This window comes from Cydia strobilella, chromosome 11 (assembly GCF_947568885.1).
Source record: "Cydia strobilella chromosome 11, ilCydStro3.1, whole genome shotgun sequence".
NCBI lineage: Eukaryota > Metazoa > Arthropoda > Insecta > Lepidoptera > Tortricidae > Cydia > Cydia strobilella.
Genome location: NC_086051.1, coordinates 18,028,833 through 18,045,099, shown reverse-complemented (window position 1 = coordinate 18,045,099; position 16,267 = coordinate 18,028,833). Strand labels below are relative to the sequence as shown.

The 16,267-nt window shown below is 35.0% G+C and overlaps 1 protein-coding gene across 1 annotated transcript in view; it reads right to left on the bottom strand.

Moving 5' to 3' along the window:
- The window catches only part of LOC134745658 (N-acetylneuraminate 9-O-acetyltransferase), a 31,648-nt gene that overhangs the window by 10,309 nt on the left and 5,072 nt on the right, over positions 1-16,267 (bottom strand). Inside the window, exons 6-9 of the mRNA XM_063679781.1 lie at positions 14,522-14,751; positions 12,584-12,859; positions 10,244-10,386; positions 7,355-7,521 (exon numbers count right to left, since the gene is read on the bottom strand). Coding sequence (XP_063535851.1) covers positions 7,355-7,521; positions 10,244-10,386; positions 12,584-12,859; positions 14,522-14,751 — 816 coding nt within the window. The remainder of the gene's footprint in view (positions 1-7,354; positions 7,522-10,243; positions 10,387-12,583; positions 12,860-14,521; positions 14,752-16,267) is intronic.

Below are 16,267 nucleotides of genomic sequence, written 5' to 3'. Positions count from 1 at the left end.
AAAAAAAAAAAAAAAACAAAAAAAAAATCTTTATAGGGCTGCATCTCCTAAATCGTGCATCGTAGCGCAAAAATAATCAATTTTTCGTTCCCCTTTAAGAAACCCTTAATTAATACTTTAAAAAAAAAAACAAAAAAAAAACCAGGAAAAAAACTTTATAGAGCTGTATCTCCTAAACCGTGCGTGGTACCGCAAAAACAATAAAATTTTCGTTCTCCTTTATGCAACCCATAATTTATATTAAAAAAAAAACGCAAAATTTAAAAAAAAAATCTTTATAGGGCTGTATCTCCTAAACCATGCGTCGTAGCGCAAAAATAATAAAATTTTTGTTCCCCTTTATGCAACCCATAATTTATATTTAAAAAAAACGCAAAATTTAAAAAAAAAAAAATTATAGGGCTGTATCTCTTAAACCATGCGTCGTAGCGCAAAAATAATTAAAAAAACCCCTTTAAGAAACCCCTAATTAAGATTGAAAAACGCAAAAAAGAAAAAGAGGGAAAAAATCATTTTAGGGCTGTATTTCCTAAACCGTGCGTCGTAGCGCAAAAATAATAAAATTTTCGTTCCCCTTTACGGAACCCCAAAGTAATATACAAAAAACACAATGAAAAAAAAAAAAAAACAAAAAAAACTATAGGGCTGTATCTCCTAAAAGTCGTAGCGCAAAAATAATCACATTTTCGTTCCCCTTTGTGGAACCCCAAACTAATATACAAAAAACACAATGAAAAAAAAAAAAAAAAAAATCTTTGTAGGGCTGCATCTCCTAAATCGTGCATCGTAGCGCAAAAATAATCAATTGTTCGTTCCCCTTTAAGAAACCCTTAATTAATACTTTAAAAAAAAAAACAAAAAAAAACAGGAAAAAATCTTTATAGAGCTATATCTCCTAAACCGTGCGTGGTAGCGCAAAAATAACAAAATTTTCGTTCCCCTTTACGGAACCCCAAAATAATATACAAAAAACACAATGAAAAAAAAAAACAACAAAAAAAATCTTTATAGGGTTGCATCTCCTAAACCGTGCATCGTAGCGCAAAAATAATAAAAAAAAAACCCTTTAAGAAACCCGTAATTAATACTTAAAAAAAAAAAAACAAAAAAAACCAGGAAAAAAACTTTATAGAGCTGTATCTCCTAAACCGTGCGTGGTACCGCAAAAACAATAAAATTTTCGTTCTCCTTTATGCAACCCATAATTTATATTAAAAAAAAAACGCAAAATTTAAAAAAAAAATCTTTATAGGGCTGTATCTCCTAAACCATGCGTCGTAGCGCAAAAATAATAAAATTTTTGTTCCCCTTTATGCAACCCATAATTTATATTTAAAAAAAACGCAAAATTAAAAAAAAAAACATTATAGGGCTGTATCTCTTAAACCATGCGTCGTAGCGCAAAAATAATTAAAAAAACCCTTTAAGAAACCCGTAATTAATACTTAAAAAAAAACAAAAAAAAAAACAGGAAAAAAAACTTTATAGAGCTGTATCTCCTAAACCGTGCGTGGTACCGCAAAAACAATAAAATTTTCGTTCCCATTTATGCAACCCATAATTTATATTTAAAAAAACGCAAAATTTAAAAAAAAATCTATAGGGCTGTATCTCCTAAACCATGCCTTGTAGCGCAAAAAAAATAAAATTTTCGTTCCCCTTTATGCAACCCATAATTTATATTTAAAAAAAAACGCAAAATTAAAAAAAAAAAAACATTATAGGGCTGTATCTCTTAAACCATGCGTCGTAGCGCAAATATAATTAAAAAAACCCCTTTAAGAAACCCCTAATTAAGATTGAAAAACGCAAAAAAGAATAAGAGGGAAAAAATCATTTTAGGGCTGTATCTCCTAAACCGTGCGTCGTAGCGCAAAAATAATAAAATTTTCGTTCCCCTTTACGGAACCCCAAAGTAATATACAAAAAACACAATAAAAAAAAAAAACAAAAAAAAACTTTATAGGGCTGTATCTCCTAAAAGTCGTAGCGCAAAAATAATCACATTTTCGTTCCCCTTTGTGGAACCCCAAACTAATATACAAAAAACACAATGAAAAAAAAAAAAACAAAAAAAAAAATCTTTATAGGGCTGCATCTCCTAAATCGTGCATCGTAGCGCAAAAATAATCAATTTTTCGTTCCCCTTTAAGAAACCCTTAATTAATACTTTAAAAAAAAAAAACAAAAAAAAAAACCAGGAAAAAAACTTTATAGAGCTGTATCTCCTAAACCGTGCGTGGTACCGCAAAAACAATAAAATTTTCGTTCTCCTTTATGCAACCCATAATTTATATTAAAAAAAAAACGCAAAATTTAAAAAAAAAATCTTTATAGGGCTGTATCTCCTAAACCATGCGTCGTAGCGCAAAAATAATAAAATTTTTGTTCCCCTTTATGCAACCCATAATTTATATTTAAAAAAAACGCAAAATTTAAAAAAAAAAAAATTATAGGGCTGTATCTCTTAAACCATGCGTCGTAGCGCAAAAATAATTAAAAAAACCCTAAGAAACCCGTAATTAATACTTAAAAAAAAACAAAAAAAAACAGGAAAAAAAACTTTATAGAGCTGTATCTCCTAAACCGTGCGTGGTACCGCAAAAACAATAAAATTTTCGTTCCCATTTATGCAACCCATAATTTATATTTAAAAAAACGCAAAATTTAAAAAAAAATCTATAGGGCTGTATCTCCTAAACCATGCCTTGTAGCGCAAAAAAAATAAAATTTTCGTTCCCCTTTATGCAACCCATAATTTATATTTAAAAAAAACGCAAAATTTAAAAAAAAAAAACATTATAGGGCTGTATCTCTTAAACCATGCGTCGTAGCGCAAAAATAATTAAAAAAACCCTTTAAGAAACCCGTAATTAATACTTAAAAAAAAAAAACAAAAAAAAAACAGGAAAAAAAACTTTATAGAGCTGTATCTCCTAAACCGTGCGTGGTACCGCAAAAACAATAAAATTTTCGTTCCCCTTTATGCAACCCATAATTTATATTTAAAAAAACGCAAAATTAAAAAAAAAGTCTTTATAGGGCTGTATCTCCTAAACCATGCGTCGTAGCGCAAAAATAATAAAATTTTCGTTCCCCTTTATGAAGCCCCAAAATAATATACAAAAACACAAGAAAAAAAAAGAAAAAATAATAACAAAAAAACTTTATAGGGCTGTATCTCCTAAACCGTGCATCGTAGCGCAAAAATAATCAAATTTTCGTTCCCCTTAAGAAGCCCTTAATTAAGATTTAAAAACCTAAAAAAGAAAAAGAAAAAAATCTATATAGGGCTGTATCTCCTAAACCGTGCGTCGTAGCGCAAAAATAATCAACTTTTCGGTCCCCTTTATATAACCATTAATTTATACACAAAAAAACGCAAAAAAAAAAGAGATTTTTTTATAGGGCTTGATCTCCTAAACCATGCGTCGTAGAGCAAAAATAATTAAATTTTCGTTCCCCTTTATAAAACCCCAAAGTAATATACAAAAAACACAATGTAAAAAAGAAAAAAAGAAAAAAAAACAATAAAAAAAACTTTATAGGGCTGTATCTACTAAACCGTACGTCGTAGCGCAAAAATAATCAAATTTTCTTTCCTCTTTATTCAACCCTTAATTTATATTAAAAAAAACACGCTTTCACTAAACTGCTGTAACTCGGAAACTTAGAATCCACAAAGGGGACTACTAAATTATGACACATATTAAAGCCTGACCAGTAATATATGATCATTGTCAAGAGGGCGCTGTTCATTCTCATGTATAGGGTGACAGTTCAGTATAGTATGAAAAAATATTGTATTTAATGAACATCATCATCATTGTAATTAATGTTGCTTGCCACGCTTAAACATAACAAAAATCGCAATAAATTGCGTCTTAAAATAAACTTAAAAAGTCTACTAAAAATCGAAACAAAAGTATTTTTTAAGTCGCTGATTTGACATTCTCAATCAAAAGGTAGGTACCACTTTGTCGTTTACCATAAAGACGAAATTTGATTATATCTTTATACAAATAACCTGTCAGAGGAATTGGTACCTTTTGATTAGGAACGTCACAAATGTTGGTCAGTATGAGGAGTGCAGCCTACAGTTTATTTTTAATTATATTTATATACCTACTACGGTAAGATTGATAAGACAATGTAATTATGCCTCCGAATGAAATAAATACACTGTATCGCAAAACTAAGTGGCGAGACAGCTCATAATGCCATCTCTTTCACTCTTGGTTGGTCTTAACAAGGGTAAAGGAGATAGTATTAAGATCTCAGTCGCCAGCTGATATTGCGGCAAGTATAATGAGCACCCCACCCGCGTAGGTACCCTTCCCCGCGCACGCCCTTCTTGCTCAATTGAGTTTTATTTTGCCAGATAGTAAAAAAACCGTGGATCAAAATGACCCAAATTATGAATGATGTCTCAATGTGGTATTATAATATTGTAGACGTAAACTTAATAATATGAATTTTTTTTTTGTGGCAGATACAGGGTGTTAATTAGAAAAATTTTTTTTTTAAATAAAAGCGGTGGATGAATTTGACACAGATTTGTTTGAATAACATATAACAATGTTCTGTAAAGTACAACACTTCACTTATCGACTCTAATATTTTTTTAGGCGTTTTAGGATCAATATTAGGTATTTATTAAATGCCATTATAGCCGTGGATGAAAATGACACAAAATGCGTGTGTACGTCGGAAGCCACTTTGCCTTTACAGGGAAACAAAGAATTTCGTCTCGAATATTTTTTTTACAGAATGCTGATTGAAAAAAGAAATACCTAAATTTCTACCTAAGCAAATACCTAGGATGACACAAAATATTATTTTTAGGTTTAGTATATGGTCTGGAAACTATATATAAAAAATAAGCAACATTAATATTCTTATAACCTCAGAAGTTATTGGTACAGGTCTATTAAATAATAACATTAGATAATAATCCGTTTTACAAATAATCAACTATTAAAATATTCCTCTCTAATGTTACAGACTAAAAACTAAAACTATATTTAACAAAATGAATACATATATGCCCTTTTTAAACAATATCGGCTTTTTTACAATATATAGGTATTACAGACAAATTTTTAATAAACTAAAATAACGTTTTTTTATACAATGTAAATAATAAACAACCAGCCAAACAGTAATGAGTTATACATACATACAATATAAATTACTAACTAAAAATATAAATAAACATGCATTGGTACAATATAAATAAAGATGTAGATATATTCAATTAATAAATAACAAAAAAAGTAGTCGTGATTTTTGTTATTTATTAATTGAATATATCTACATCTTTATTTATATTGTACCAATGCATGTTTATTTATATTTTTAGTTAGTAATTTATATTGTATGTATGTATAACTCATTACTGTTTGGCTGGTTGTTTATTATTTACATTGTTTAAAAAAACGTTATTTTAGTTTATTAAAAATTTGTCTGTAATACCTATATATTGTAAAAAAGCCGATATTGTTTAAAAAGGGCATATATGTATTCATTTTGTTAAATATAGTTTTAGTTTTTAGTCTGTAACATTAGAGAGGAATATTTTAATAGTTGATTATTTGTAAAACGGATTATTATCTAATGTTATTATTTAACTGATTAGTAAAAAAATGTTATTATTGTTTGTTTTAAATATGTAAATACATACTTGTCATGAATCCATCAAAATGTTTTAATCGCAATCCGACCCTGTCTCTTACCTGGTTCGTGCATTGTGGCGAGCGCGGGCTAGTCCAACGCTAAAAAAAACCAGTGTAAGTGCGCTCTCCGATAACGCGCCTTTGTTACGCATATCGATGACACATTTTAGACTGGTTCTGTAGCGTTCGACTTGCCGGCACTCAGTAACCGCAAAGACCACACAGCTAAGGAATATGTTTTCCCATTAGTTCATTTTAAACCTTATTGCAATCTCCATAGAGTGGTAATTGAATAACCGGTTAAAACGGCCATACCATTTTTCTATGCTAGTAAGTAGCACGTGCGGTTTCATTTAACAATAGACAAAGGATAAGCCGAAAGGGGACTGTTTGAAAACTACGAACCATACTAGACACCTAAATTGGTGTGGGCCGCATTTACTTGTAGCGGTATGAAGCTGTAGAACCGATATGGTCTATTCATTGTCAGGCAAAGGACCATAGTCAGGAGTTAAGCCTGAAGATGACTTATATACTAGTAACTTACCAAAGTATACCAAAACGAGACGAGCGGTATGAAGCTGTAAAACTGATATGGTCTGTTCATTGTCAGGCAAAGGACTACTGTCAGAAAGTTTAGCCTGAAGATGGCTTATATACTAGTAAGTCTAGTAACTTACCAAAGTGTACCAAAACGAGACGAGCGGTATGAAGCTGTAGAACTGATACGGTCTGTTCATTGTCAGGCAAAGGACCATAGTCAGGAGTTTAGCCTGAAGATGACTTATATACTAGTAACTTACCAAAGTATACCAAAACGAGACGAGCGGTATGAAGCTGTAAAACTGATATGGTCTGTTCATTGTCAGGCAAAGGACCATAGTCAGGAGTTTAGCCTGAAGATGACTTATATACTAGTAACTTACCAAAGTATACCAAAACGAGACGAGCGGTATGAAGCTGTAAAACTGATATGGTCTGTTCATTGTCAGGCAAAGGACTACTATCAGGAAGTTTAGCCTGAAGATGGCTTATATACTAGTAACTTACCAAAGTATCCCAAAACGAGACGAGCGGTATGAAGCTGTAGAACTGATACGGTCTGTTCATTGTCAGGCAAAGGACTACTGTCAGGAAGTTTAACCTGAAGATGACTTATATACTAGTAACTTACTAAAGTATACCAAAACGAGACGAGCGGTATGAAGCTGTAGAACTGATACGGTCTGTTCATTGTCAGGCAAAGGACTACTGTCAGGAAGTTTAGCCTGAAGATGACTTATATACTAGTAACTTACTAAAGTATACCAAAACGAGTCGAGCGGTATGAAGTTGTAGAACTGATATGGTCTGTTCATTGTCAGGCAAAGGACTACTATCAGGAAGTTTAGCCTGAAGATGGCTTATATACTAGTAACTTACCAAAGTATACCAAAACGAGACGAGCGGTATGAAGCTGTAGAACTGATATGGTCTGTTCATTGTCAGGCAAAGGACTACTGTCAGAAAGTTTAGCCTGAAGATGGCTTATATACTAGTAACTTACCAAAGTATACCAAAACGAGACGAGCGGTATGAAGCTGTAGAACTGATATGGTCTGTTCATTGTCAGGCAAAGGACTACTGTCAGGAAGTTTAGCCTGAAGATGACTTATATACTAGTAAGTCTAGTAACTTACCAAAGTATACCAAAACGAGACGAGCGGTATGAAGCTGTAGAATTGATACGGTCTGTTCATTGTCAGGCAAAGGACTACTGTCAGGAAGTTTAGCCTGAAGATGACGCGAAAGTATCTAACGAGGCTCGAGTCGCCTGTTTTCCAAGTGTATGTGAAATGTCCGTAGCCTGTAAATAAATAAATTGAGGTAATACGTAATTAAGACCAGTTGCACCAACCATATTTGACGGACTGATCAACTTAGCTATGAATTATGCAATTTTTCTTATAAGAATATTTAGCGAACGTTTTAAGAGCCCGTCAACGTTCTCACTAGCGCCACTGGTAAATAACTGTGATTATTTAAATTTAACGATAGATATTAAATACCACGCTGCGCGCAAAAACCCGCATTGCTGACGTCGGTGAGAAGACTGCTAGGCTCAAATGGGACTGGGCCGGTCACGTCTGCCGCATGCATCCAGACAGATGGGCTAGCATAGCCACCAAATGGATGCCAGAAGAGGGGCGCGGACCCGGCAGGCCCAGACGGAGATGGCGGGACGACCTAGACACCTTTCTCAACAACTGGCCGGAGGAGGCACTATATCGGGAGTCGTGGAAAACAAGGGGAGAGGCCTTTGCCCAGCAGTGGGACACCATAATGGGCTAGTAAAAAAAAAAAGGGGGGGCCACTACATACTGTATTTTGTATTTAGCAAGTTTGGTGCTCACTACCGTAGGTTTGGTGTAACCGACTCTTAGCTTTATGGAATCCCAAACCAACCCAACCCAATAAAAAAAAACCGGCCAAGTGCGAGTCGGACTCGCGCACGAAGGGTTCCGTACCATTACGGAAAAAAACAGCAAAAAAAAACACGTTTGTTGTATGGGAGCCCCATTTAAATATTTATATTATTCTGTTTTTAGTATTTGTTGTTATAGCGGCAACAGAAATACATCATCTGTGAAAATTTCAACTGTCTAGCTATCACGGTTTACGAGATACAGCCTGGTGACAGACAGACAGACAGACGGACAGCGGAGTCTTAGTAATAGCATAGAGTAACTTATACTAGAGCGGTACTGTCATAGTAAATTTTGTAACCCCAGTAAATTCACTGCCATCTGTCGACACACTTTAAAACTAAAAATAAATATTTATAAAAATACGATAAAATGTATTTAATGTATGTAATGGATAAATGATTTTTTTATTTGCATTATTTATTTTTATATGATTTTGACCCATGTTCTTTCACTGGTATGCGTTAAAATTATAAATAACAAACGAAACAGTCAACGCCCTCTATACGAGTGTAGGCCAAAACTAGTGGCGCCATCTGATCGAGAATCAAATTTTCGTGATTTTCGAGGCACGTTTTTTCCTTAAACTGTATCCATCTATTACGGAGTTATATCTATCTTTGGTAATAGGGTCCCGTTTTTACCCTTTGGGTACGGAACCCTAAAAAACTAAGGTCATGAGTCATCATGACTATAAGGTAAATAAAACAATAGCGAAATGTGTACAAATAACAACAACGTAGGGCCATCATTTATTAACCTTTTGGACGCCAATGACGGATATATCGGCACCGCAGGTCCAACGCAAATAACCGATTAATCCGTCACAGACCACAGAACAACATAGACCTACGTGCATGTGCATAAAGTTCAATTTCAGTTTTGACACTTCAGTGACGTGGCGTCCGAGTGACAGCTTTTGTGTTTGACCCGGCGTCGAAAAGGTTAATCACATAAGGAGGTATAAGTTCCAAAAATCTTTACATGGACAGATCTCAAGGCCATTCTTACGTATTACGTAACGTTACGTAATTTTAGAACTTTGAAAAGTACAAAATAAAATACAAGTGCTCGATATACACGCATCAGCTCCAAGAGCTGCTAGTGTATCAAATAAATAATAATAAATACGAAACGTACATAATTTTACAGGTACAGCGATAGTGTCCATCTGTCCGTCTGTCTGTCTGTCACCAGGCTGTATCTCATGAACCGTGATAGCTAGGCAGTTGAGATTTTCACAGATGATGTATTTCTGTTGCCGCTATAACAACAAATACTAAAAACAGAATAATATAAATATTTAAATGGGGCACCCATACAACAAACGTGTTTTTTTTTGTTGTTTTTTTCCGTAATGGTACGGAACCCTTCGTTCGCGAGTCCGACTCGCACTTGACTGGGTTTTTTAGTTATTTATTTTAAGATTAGTTTTATTTATTTTTAGTTTTAGTTTTTAAGTTTTATAAGTTAGTTATTTCAGACCTAGATGTATCTCATGTCATTTAAGTATTTTTATTTTGAATGTACATATGAATATATTTCACAGGTTCACATTTGTCATGTGCATTTGAAAATGTCAGGATTATTTTGTGAGAGCGTTTCTTTTTTTTGCCATTTTTTTATGTCACCTTTTTTTGCCACTTTTGTGTTATTTCTAGTCAGGATCACGAGCCCTTTTCATCCTTATAGGAGAAAAAAAGGTGTCCCAAAATTTCCATACATTTTTCAAACTTTCCTTTTTTTACCGCCATACAAAGTATATGGGGAAATGGTAACACAATAGGAAAAAACCTTGGGACATTTTTTTATCCCATTAGGATTGAAAGAGCTCGTGATTCTGTGTTATAACACAAAAGTGGCAAAAAAGCTCACATAAAAAAATGGCAAAAAAAATGAAACGCTCGTGAAGGAATGAAAAACTAAATCAAAAGTTGTCTAACAAATGGGGCATTTTCTATGAAAAGGGACCTTATTGTCGATGGCGCTTACGCCGCACAGCGTCGCGCGACATTGTATTTATATCGGAGCATCGTTTATAATGGCGTAAGCGCCATCGACAATAAGGTCCCTTTTTATAGAAAATACCACATATAAACTCACCTGTAAGAAACAGGTATGCAGAAACTAGTGCCCGCACCAGCATGTAAATGGGGAGCACTTTACTGGCTCCTGTCACTTGGTATACTAGGATGACTAGTTGCATCCATCCTTTCCACTCGTTGGTCTGTTCTCTATGTAGGACCCTGAAAAGAAAATGGACTCTAATGTGATGGAATTAAGGGTTATTTTCGGAATTACCCGACAATCTGAAACCTTGTGAAAGTCAGCTACCGCTCCGCCGATGGGTTGAGGATAGCCACCTAAACATGTAGGGTACGGTAGGAAACAGTGGCTCGAAAAAAAATAGCCGGGTACAGTGGCTCACTCAACCTAATTCCAACATGATAGAGGCGATATTGACAACATCGTCAACATCGTGAGGAAACCGGACTAATCCCAACAAGGCCTAGTTTCCCCTTTGGGTTGGAAGGTCAGATGGCAGTCGCTTTCGTAAAAATTAGTGCCTACGCCAATTCTCGGGATTAATTGCCAAGCGGACCCCAGGCTCCCATGAGCCGTGGCAAAAAGTCGGGATAACGCGTGGAAAATGATGATGATGAGAGGCGATATTGGGGCGACTGAGCCAGTGTTCGAGCTGAGCCACTGTCTCCTACCCTACTTAAAGGAACTTTCTTGTGAATAATTATGAGTTTGCTACTTTACGCTTTTGTTTTTAAACATACATAATTATATAATGAAGCCTCGTGAAACACAGCTGCCGCTCCACCGGTGGGTTGAGAAAAGCCACCCAAACACTTAGAGAAAACTTTCTTGGATAAAAACAAATGTTAGTTAACAATAGATTAGATTAGATTAGATATTTATTCTCATAACATGAAATTACATTATAAATTATGCTAGACTAATCTACATGAATTTATATTATGATCGTCATGACTATTTACATAATATTATTTAATAAATTAATAAATTTAGAATTAAATTTTAGAAATGTCCAAAATAAAATGTTATTAAGTAATACTAACTCATTTTAGTTGTAGTATCTTAGTTTTTTAGTATTTAGTATTAATAATTTTAGTTTTAATTTTTAGTTAAGAACTTACTAACAATGCTATGGACCTATGCGTTGTCTGAAAATAAACGCATTTTATTTTTATTTATTTTTTTAATAAATAATAAATAAATAAAATAAATAAAAAGCCTTTTTATTTTCTTATCAACTACTTACAAACTTGGTAACACTTAATATTGTTAATTTATTTTAATTAATATATATATGTTTACTTTTTAAAACTTATTTTACTCGGTTAGTATAATTATTTTACTTATTTTTATGTTTATGTATTTAAAACTAAAAGTTGATAGAAACCCCACTTTATTGGGTAAAGGCCTCCTCCAATTTGTTCCACTCGTCTCTGTTTTTTGCCTTATTTAGCCATCTTAGACCGGCCGTGGCTACTATGTCGTCGCTCCATCGCTTTCGTGGTCGTCCTGCCTTTCTTTTTACGTCGGGACCTTTCCATAGAGTCGCTTCTTTTGTCCACCGTTCATCTGTGTATCTTGCTACATGGCCGGCCCATCGCCATTTTATTTTAAGTGCATATTTTAGTGCATCTGTGATTTTCTTTTTGTTTCTTATGCGTTCACTTCTGACTTTATGTATTTTCCTTAGCTTTAGCATGCTCCTTTCCATCGCTCGTTGGGTAGTGGTTATTCTGGCTTTCGTCTTTACCGTGTGACTCCAGGTTTGGCAGCCATATGTTAACGCCGGCAAAATATTGGTATCCATCACTATTTTTTTCATGTGTAATGGATAGTCTCCTTTAAGAATCTCTTTTAAAGACCAGTACTTTTTCCAGCTTAAGGCTAATACGTCGTTCTATTTCGTCTTGTGTATTGTCATTGCTAAAAGAAACTTCTTTTCCGAGGTATATGTAGCGCTCCACGTATTCTAGAGTCGTATGTCCCAGATTAATTGGTTGTTGGAAGCTATTTGTCATAATCTTTGTTTTGCTCTCATTCATCTTCAATCCTATTTTCTCGCTTTCTTCTCTGAGGGAGTTAATCATTATTTCTAATTTTTTGCTGGTGGAGGCGAGTAGAACGATATCATCCGCGATTTTTTAATAAATACAAATCAAAAAATGTCTTACAAATAATCAATATTATGTAAACAAATTTTAAATAAAGCGGTGAATTAGGCGTCTGGTGGTTAGGTAGATTAGTTGTTATATGTGTCGTTTTCAAGCAAAAGGTACCACATTGTCGCTTGTCATAAAGACGCTCTGACAGGTTTTTCGTATAAAGATACAAGCAATTTCCGTCCTTATGGTAAGCGACAATTTGGTACCTTTTGATTGAAAACGTCACATATCTTACCTGGTAGATATAGAATCATCAGTAAAAAACAATCCAAGCGCGAAAACATATCCCACGGGCAACCAGAAGCTCCATTCCGAATAATATTTATTTTCCTTCATAAAGAAATTCGTTCGGTCGCAGAGATAGAAGTAGGCCATTATCATCCCCAGTTTAGCCAGGGCGGCTAAGGGGGAGGGGGTGGTTGGAGGGGGGGAGACGAGCGAGTAGCCCCCGAGGCGTTGCTGGATGGTTTGCGACCAGCGCCATGTTGCTTTTATGCCGGCTAGGACGCCGCTGGAACAAAACGTTTTGGGTTTAAATGTGACGTTTTCAAGCAAAAGGTACCATATTGTCGATGGCCATAAGGACGCTCTGACAGGTCATTCTTATAGACACAATCAAATTTCGTCCTTATAAGCGACAAAGTGGGGGTACCTTTGTTTGACATAATTATTGAAAGTCATAATGTAATGATTGTCATATTATCATTAGTCATAATTCTGAAACCGTTCACTTTCAGGATTTTCCTCAGGTTATCCTATAGATAGGTTAGGTTAGGTTTGTTTTATGGCAATCCTGAAAAGTTACGCGTTTCTGAGAAAAACCAAATTATGACTAATGATAATATGACTAACATTATATTATGACTTTCAATAATTATGTCAAACAATAGAGACCCGACAAAGTGGTACGTTTTAATTGAAAACGTCACAAATGGACATAAACGCTTAGTTTAACGCAGATGACGCTGCAATTGCTAAAAAAACATGTTTTGGGTGTGATAGTAATATCGTGTATTTATAAGATTGTTTATTGTAAAACAGTTACCAAACTATGAATTAAAAATAGGTAGTAAGCTCCAAATGTGCTTAGAAATGTTAAAATGGGGCATTCTCTATGAAAAGGGACCTTATTGTCGATGGCGCTTACGCCGCACAGCGTCGCGCGGCATTGTATTTATATCGGAGCATTGTTTATAATGGCGTAAGCGCCATCGACAATAAGGTCCCTTTTTATAGAAAATACCAAAAATAGTTTGTTTTTACAGTTTTTACCTATTTTTTGGCTGGTGTAAAAAAATCACACACCCAAAACCCCGGGTACAGTCATTAGATATTCCAAGAAACATAAACCACAGACTTGACGTTTTTTATATCCTCGTTGCTCTGATCTTATTGATTCATAAACGCACGTTAGCCACTATGGGGACGTTCAAATATTACGTAAAGCAATTTGGGGGGAAGGGGGGCGAACAAGGTGTTACGTACCTAACAATGCTTTTTTATTAAATAAAATACATACATAAATAATCACGCCTTTTTAGAGAGGGGTAGGCAGAGACCACGGATTTCCACTTGCTACGATCCTGACATACCTCTTTCGCATAACATTCCTCATACACGCTCGCTCATTTCTTAAATTTTATGATTATACTTTGCTGAACATTATTGTGACTTTTAGGTAAAAATGGTCACTTGGGTGTTACATAACTTAGGTAGGGGGAGGGGGGTTAAATTTCTTGTTCGCCGAGAGGGGACAGGAGCGGCGAGCCCCCCCCCCCCCCCCGCCATTTCCGACTCCGAAAAAAAATAGGGGGGGTACACGAAAACGTTACGGCACGTTACACGAGGGGAGGGGGGTTCAAAAATTTTAGAAAATTGCTTTACGTAATATTTGAACGTATATCTATCGATTAGAAACAGCGAAAGTAAATGATTAAATCTGCATATGTAGCTCAAAGATGGCACGAAATAAATCACACAATCATTGTTCCTGAGTTATGGGTGTTTTCTATGTATTTAAGTATTTATATATTATGTATATCGTTGTCTGAGTACCCATAACACAAGCCTCCTTGGGCTTACCGTGGGACTTAGTCAATCTGTGTAAGAATGTCCTATAATATTTATTTATAAAAAAAAATTAATAATGATTTTGTATTGATTTGGTCCTTACCACACAAGAAACATAGCAAAAGTCAGTAACTGAAGCTGAGTATGCGGCTCGGGCATGGCGCAACAGGATCCATCGTTGAAGTTCATATGGTCGTTACAGAACATGTTCAATAATATCTGAGCGTCGTGTCGCAAGGCGCGGGGACTTAGTGCCCAGCCGTCGTTGGAGCCCGCGCCCAGGGAGACCAGGCGAGGGGAGCTCCAGATACGAGCGGCGCTGTGGGTGAGGATCTGGAAGAAATTCATCATCTTATAATTTAATAATCTAAGGCACAGTTGCACCAACCATAATTAACAGACTGATTAACGTCAAGCAGCAGAGAACTATGAAAATTTCCATACAATAAAATTTAGCGAACGGTAAAACGGTGACAGACGGTTTGGTGCAACCCGACCTAAGTGCCAGTTGCACCATCCGCACTTGACAGACTGATCAACGTCACCCAACGCGCCGCGGCGATTTACTATGAAACTTTCCATACAATAAAATTTAACGAACTCTTTAACGATGACAAACAGTTTGGTGCAACCGGCCCTAAGGCACAAATATAGACGAAATATGTCGAAAATATAGACCGGTTAATTAATTAATTAATAGCGAGGAAATGCTGCCAGCATCCTTGGTACAATGCCTCAAGGGCCTATTTTAGATTTAAGCTACTTATTAATTTCGTTTACGTAGTGCCACTGTACTGCATATATCTTGTATGTAAATAAATGGATCTTTAATTAATAATCAGAAAAGGGCAATCATTGTGTTTCGAAATACGGACCGAGGGTTCATTTGTCGAATGATATTAGACTAATATAATGAGCCTACGATCTGTCAAATCGTATTAAGATTAACACATTAATTCGAAAATTACAATTTGAAATAGGTCGCCATTTTGAACATATTAATTACTGGGCCGATTGCATTTTGTACACTGTATTTATTTGACTTTCATGACATGTTGAATTTTATAACTAAATCTAGTTAAATAGGTAGAAAATGAGCAATTTATCACAATAAATTGGAAACTTAAAAAATATATGGGAATAATAAAAAAAATACCCGACTATTGAGTTTCAAAAAAAACTTTTTTTTAACTTTAAATAGGAAAAAAATAACGGTACCATTCGATTCCTTACATTTTATTTATAAAAATATTGTATTGCGACAATATACATAAATAAATGCAACATTTCCCGGACAAAATCGCAATTTCCTTGTTTTCCATACATCGAAACGGCTTCTAAGCAAAATGACACACAGTGACGTCACGATGTGTTGCCAATTTGTTAGAAGCATTTCGTCAGTAAAGTGCGGGTGCCAGACTTTGACCATCATTTGTGACTTTTGTATTGCTTTAAGACAATGGGTCCCATACAGACATTTGAACCCCAATACAAACCTGATCGACTGATACCATTTAAAATAAAAACACCGGCCAAGTGCGACTCAGACTCGCGCACCGAGGGTTCCGTACTTTTTAGTATTTGTTGTTATAGTGGCAACAGAAATACATCATCTGTGAAAATTTCAACTGTCTAGCTACCACGGTTCATGAGATACAGCCTGGTGACAGACAGACGGTCAGACGGACAGACGGACAGCGGAGTCTTAGTATAGTTAACGCTATCTCTACTGAGCTCATTCACTTACCTGTACTAACAATGTATTTATAAGTTGTTATTCTTAGTTAGTTTTAGTTTTACTTTTAATTGAATAATAATATGGTAATAGTAAAAAAAAAGGCATTCTGTT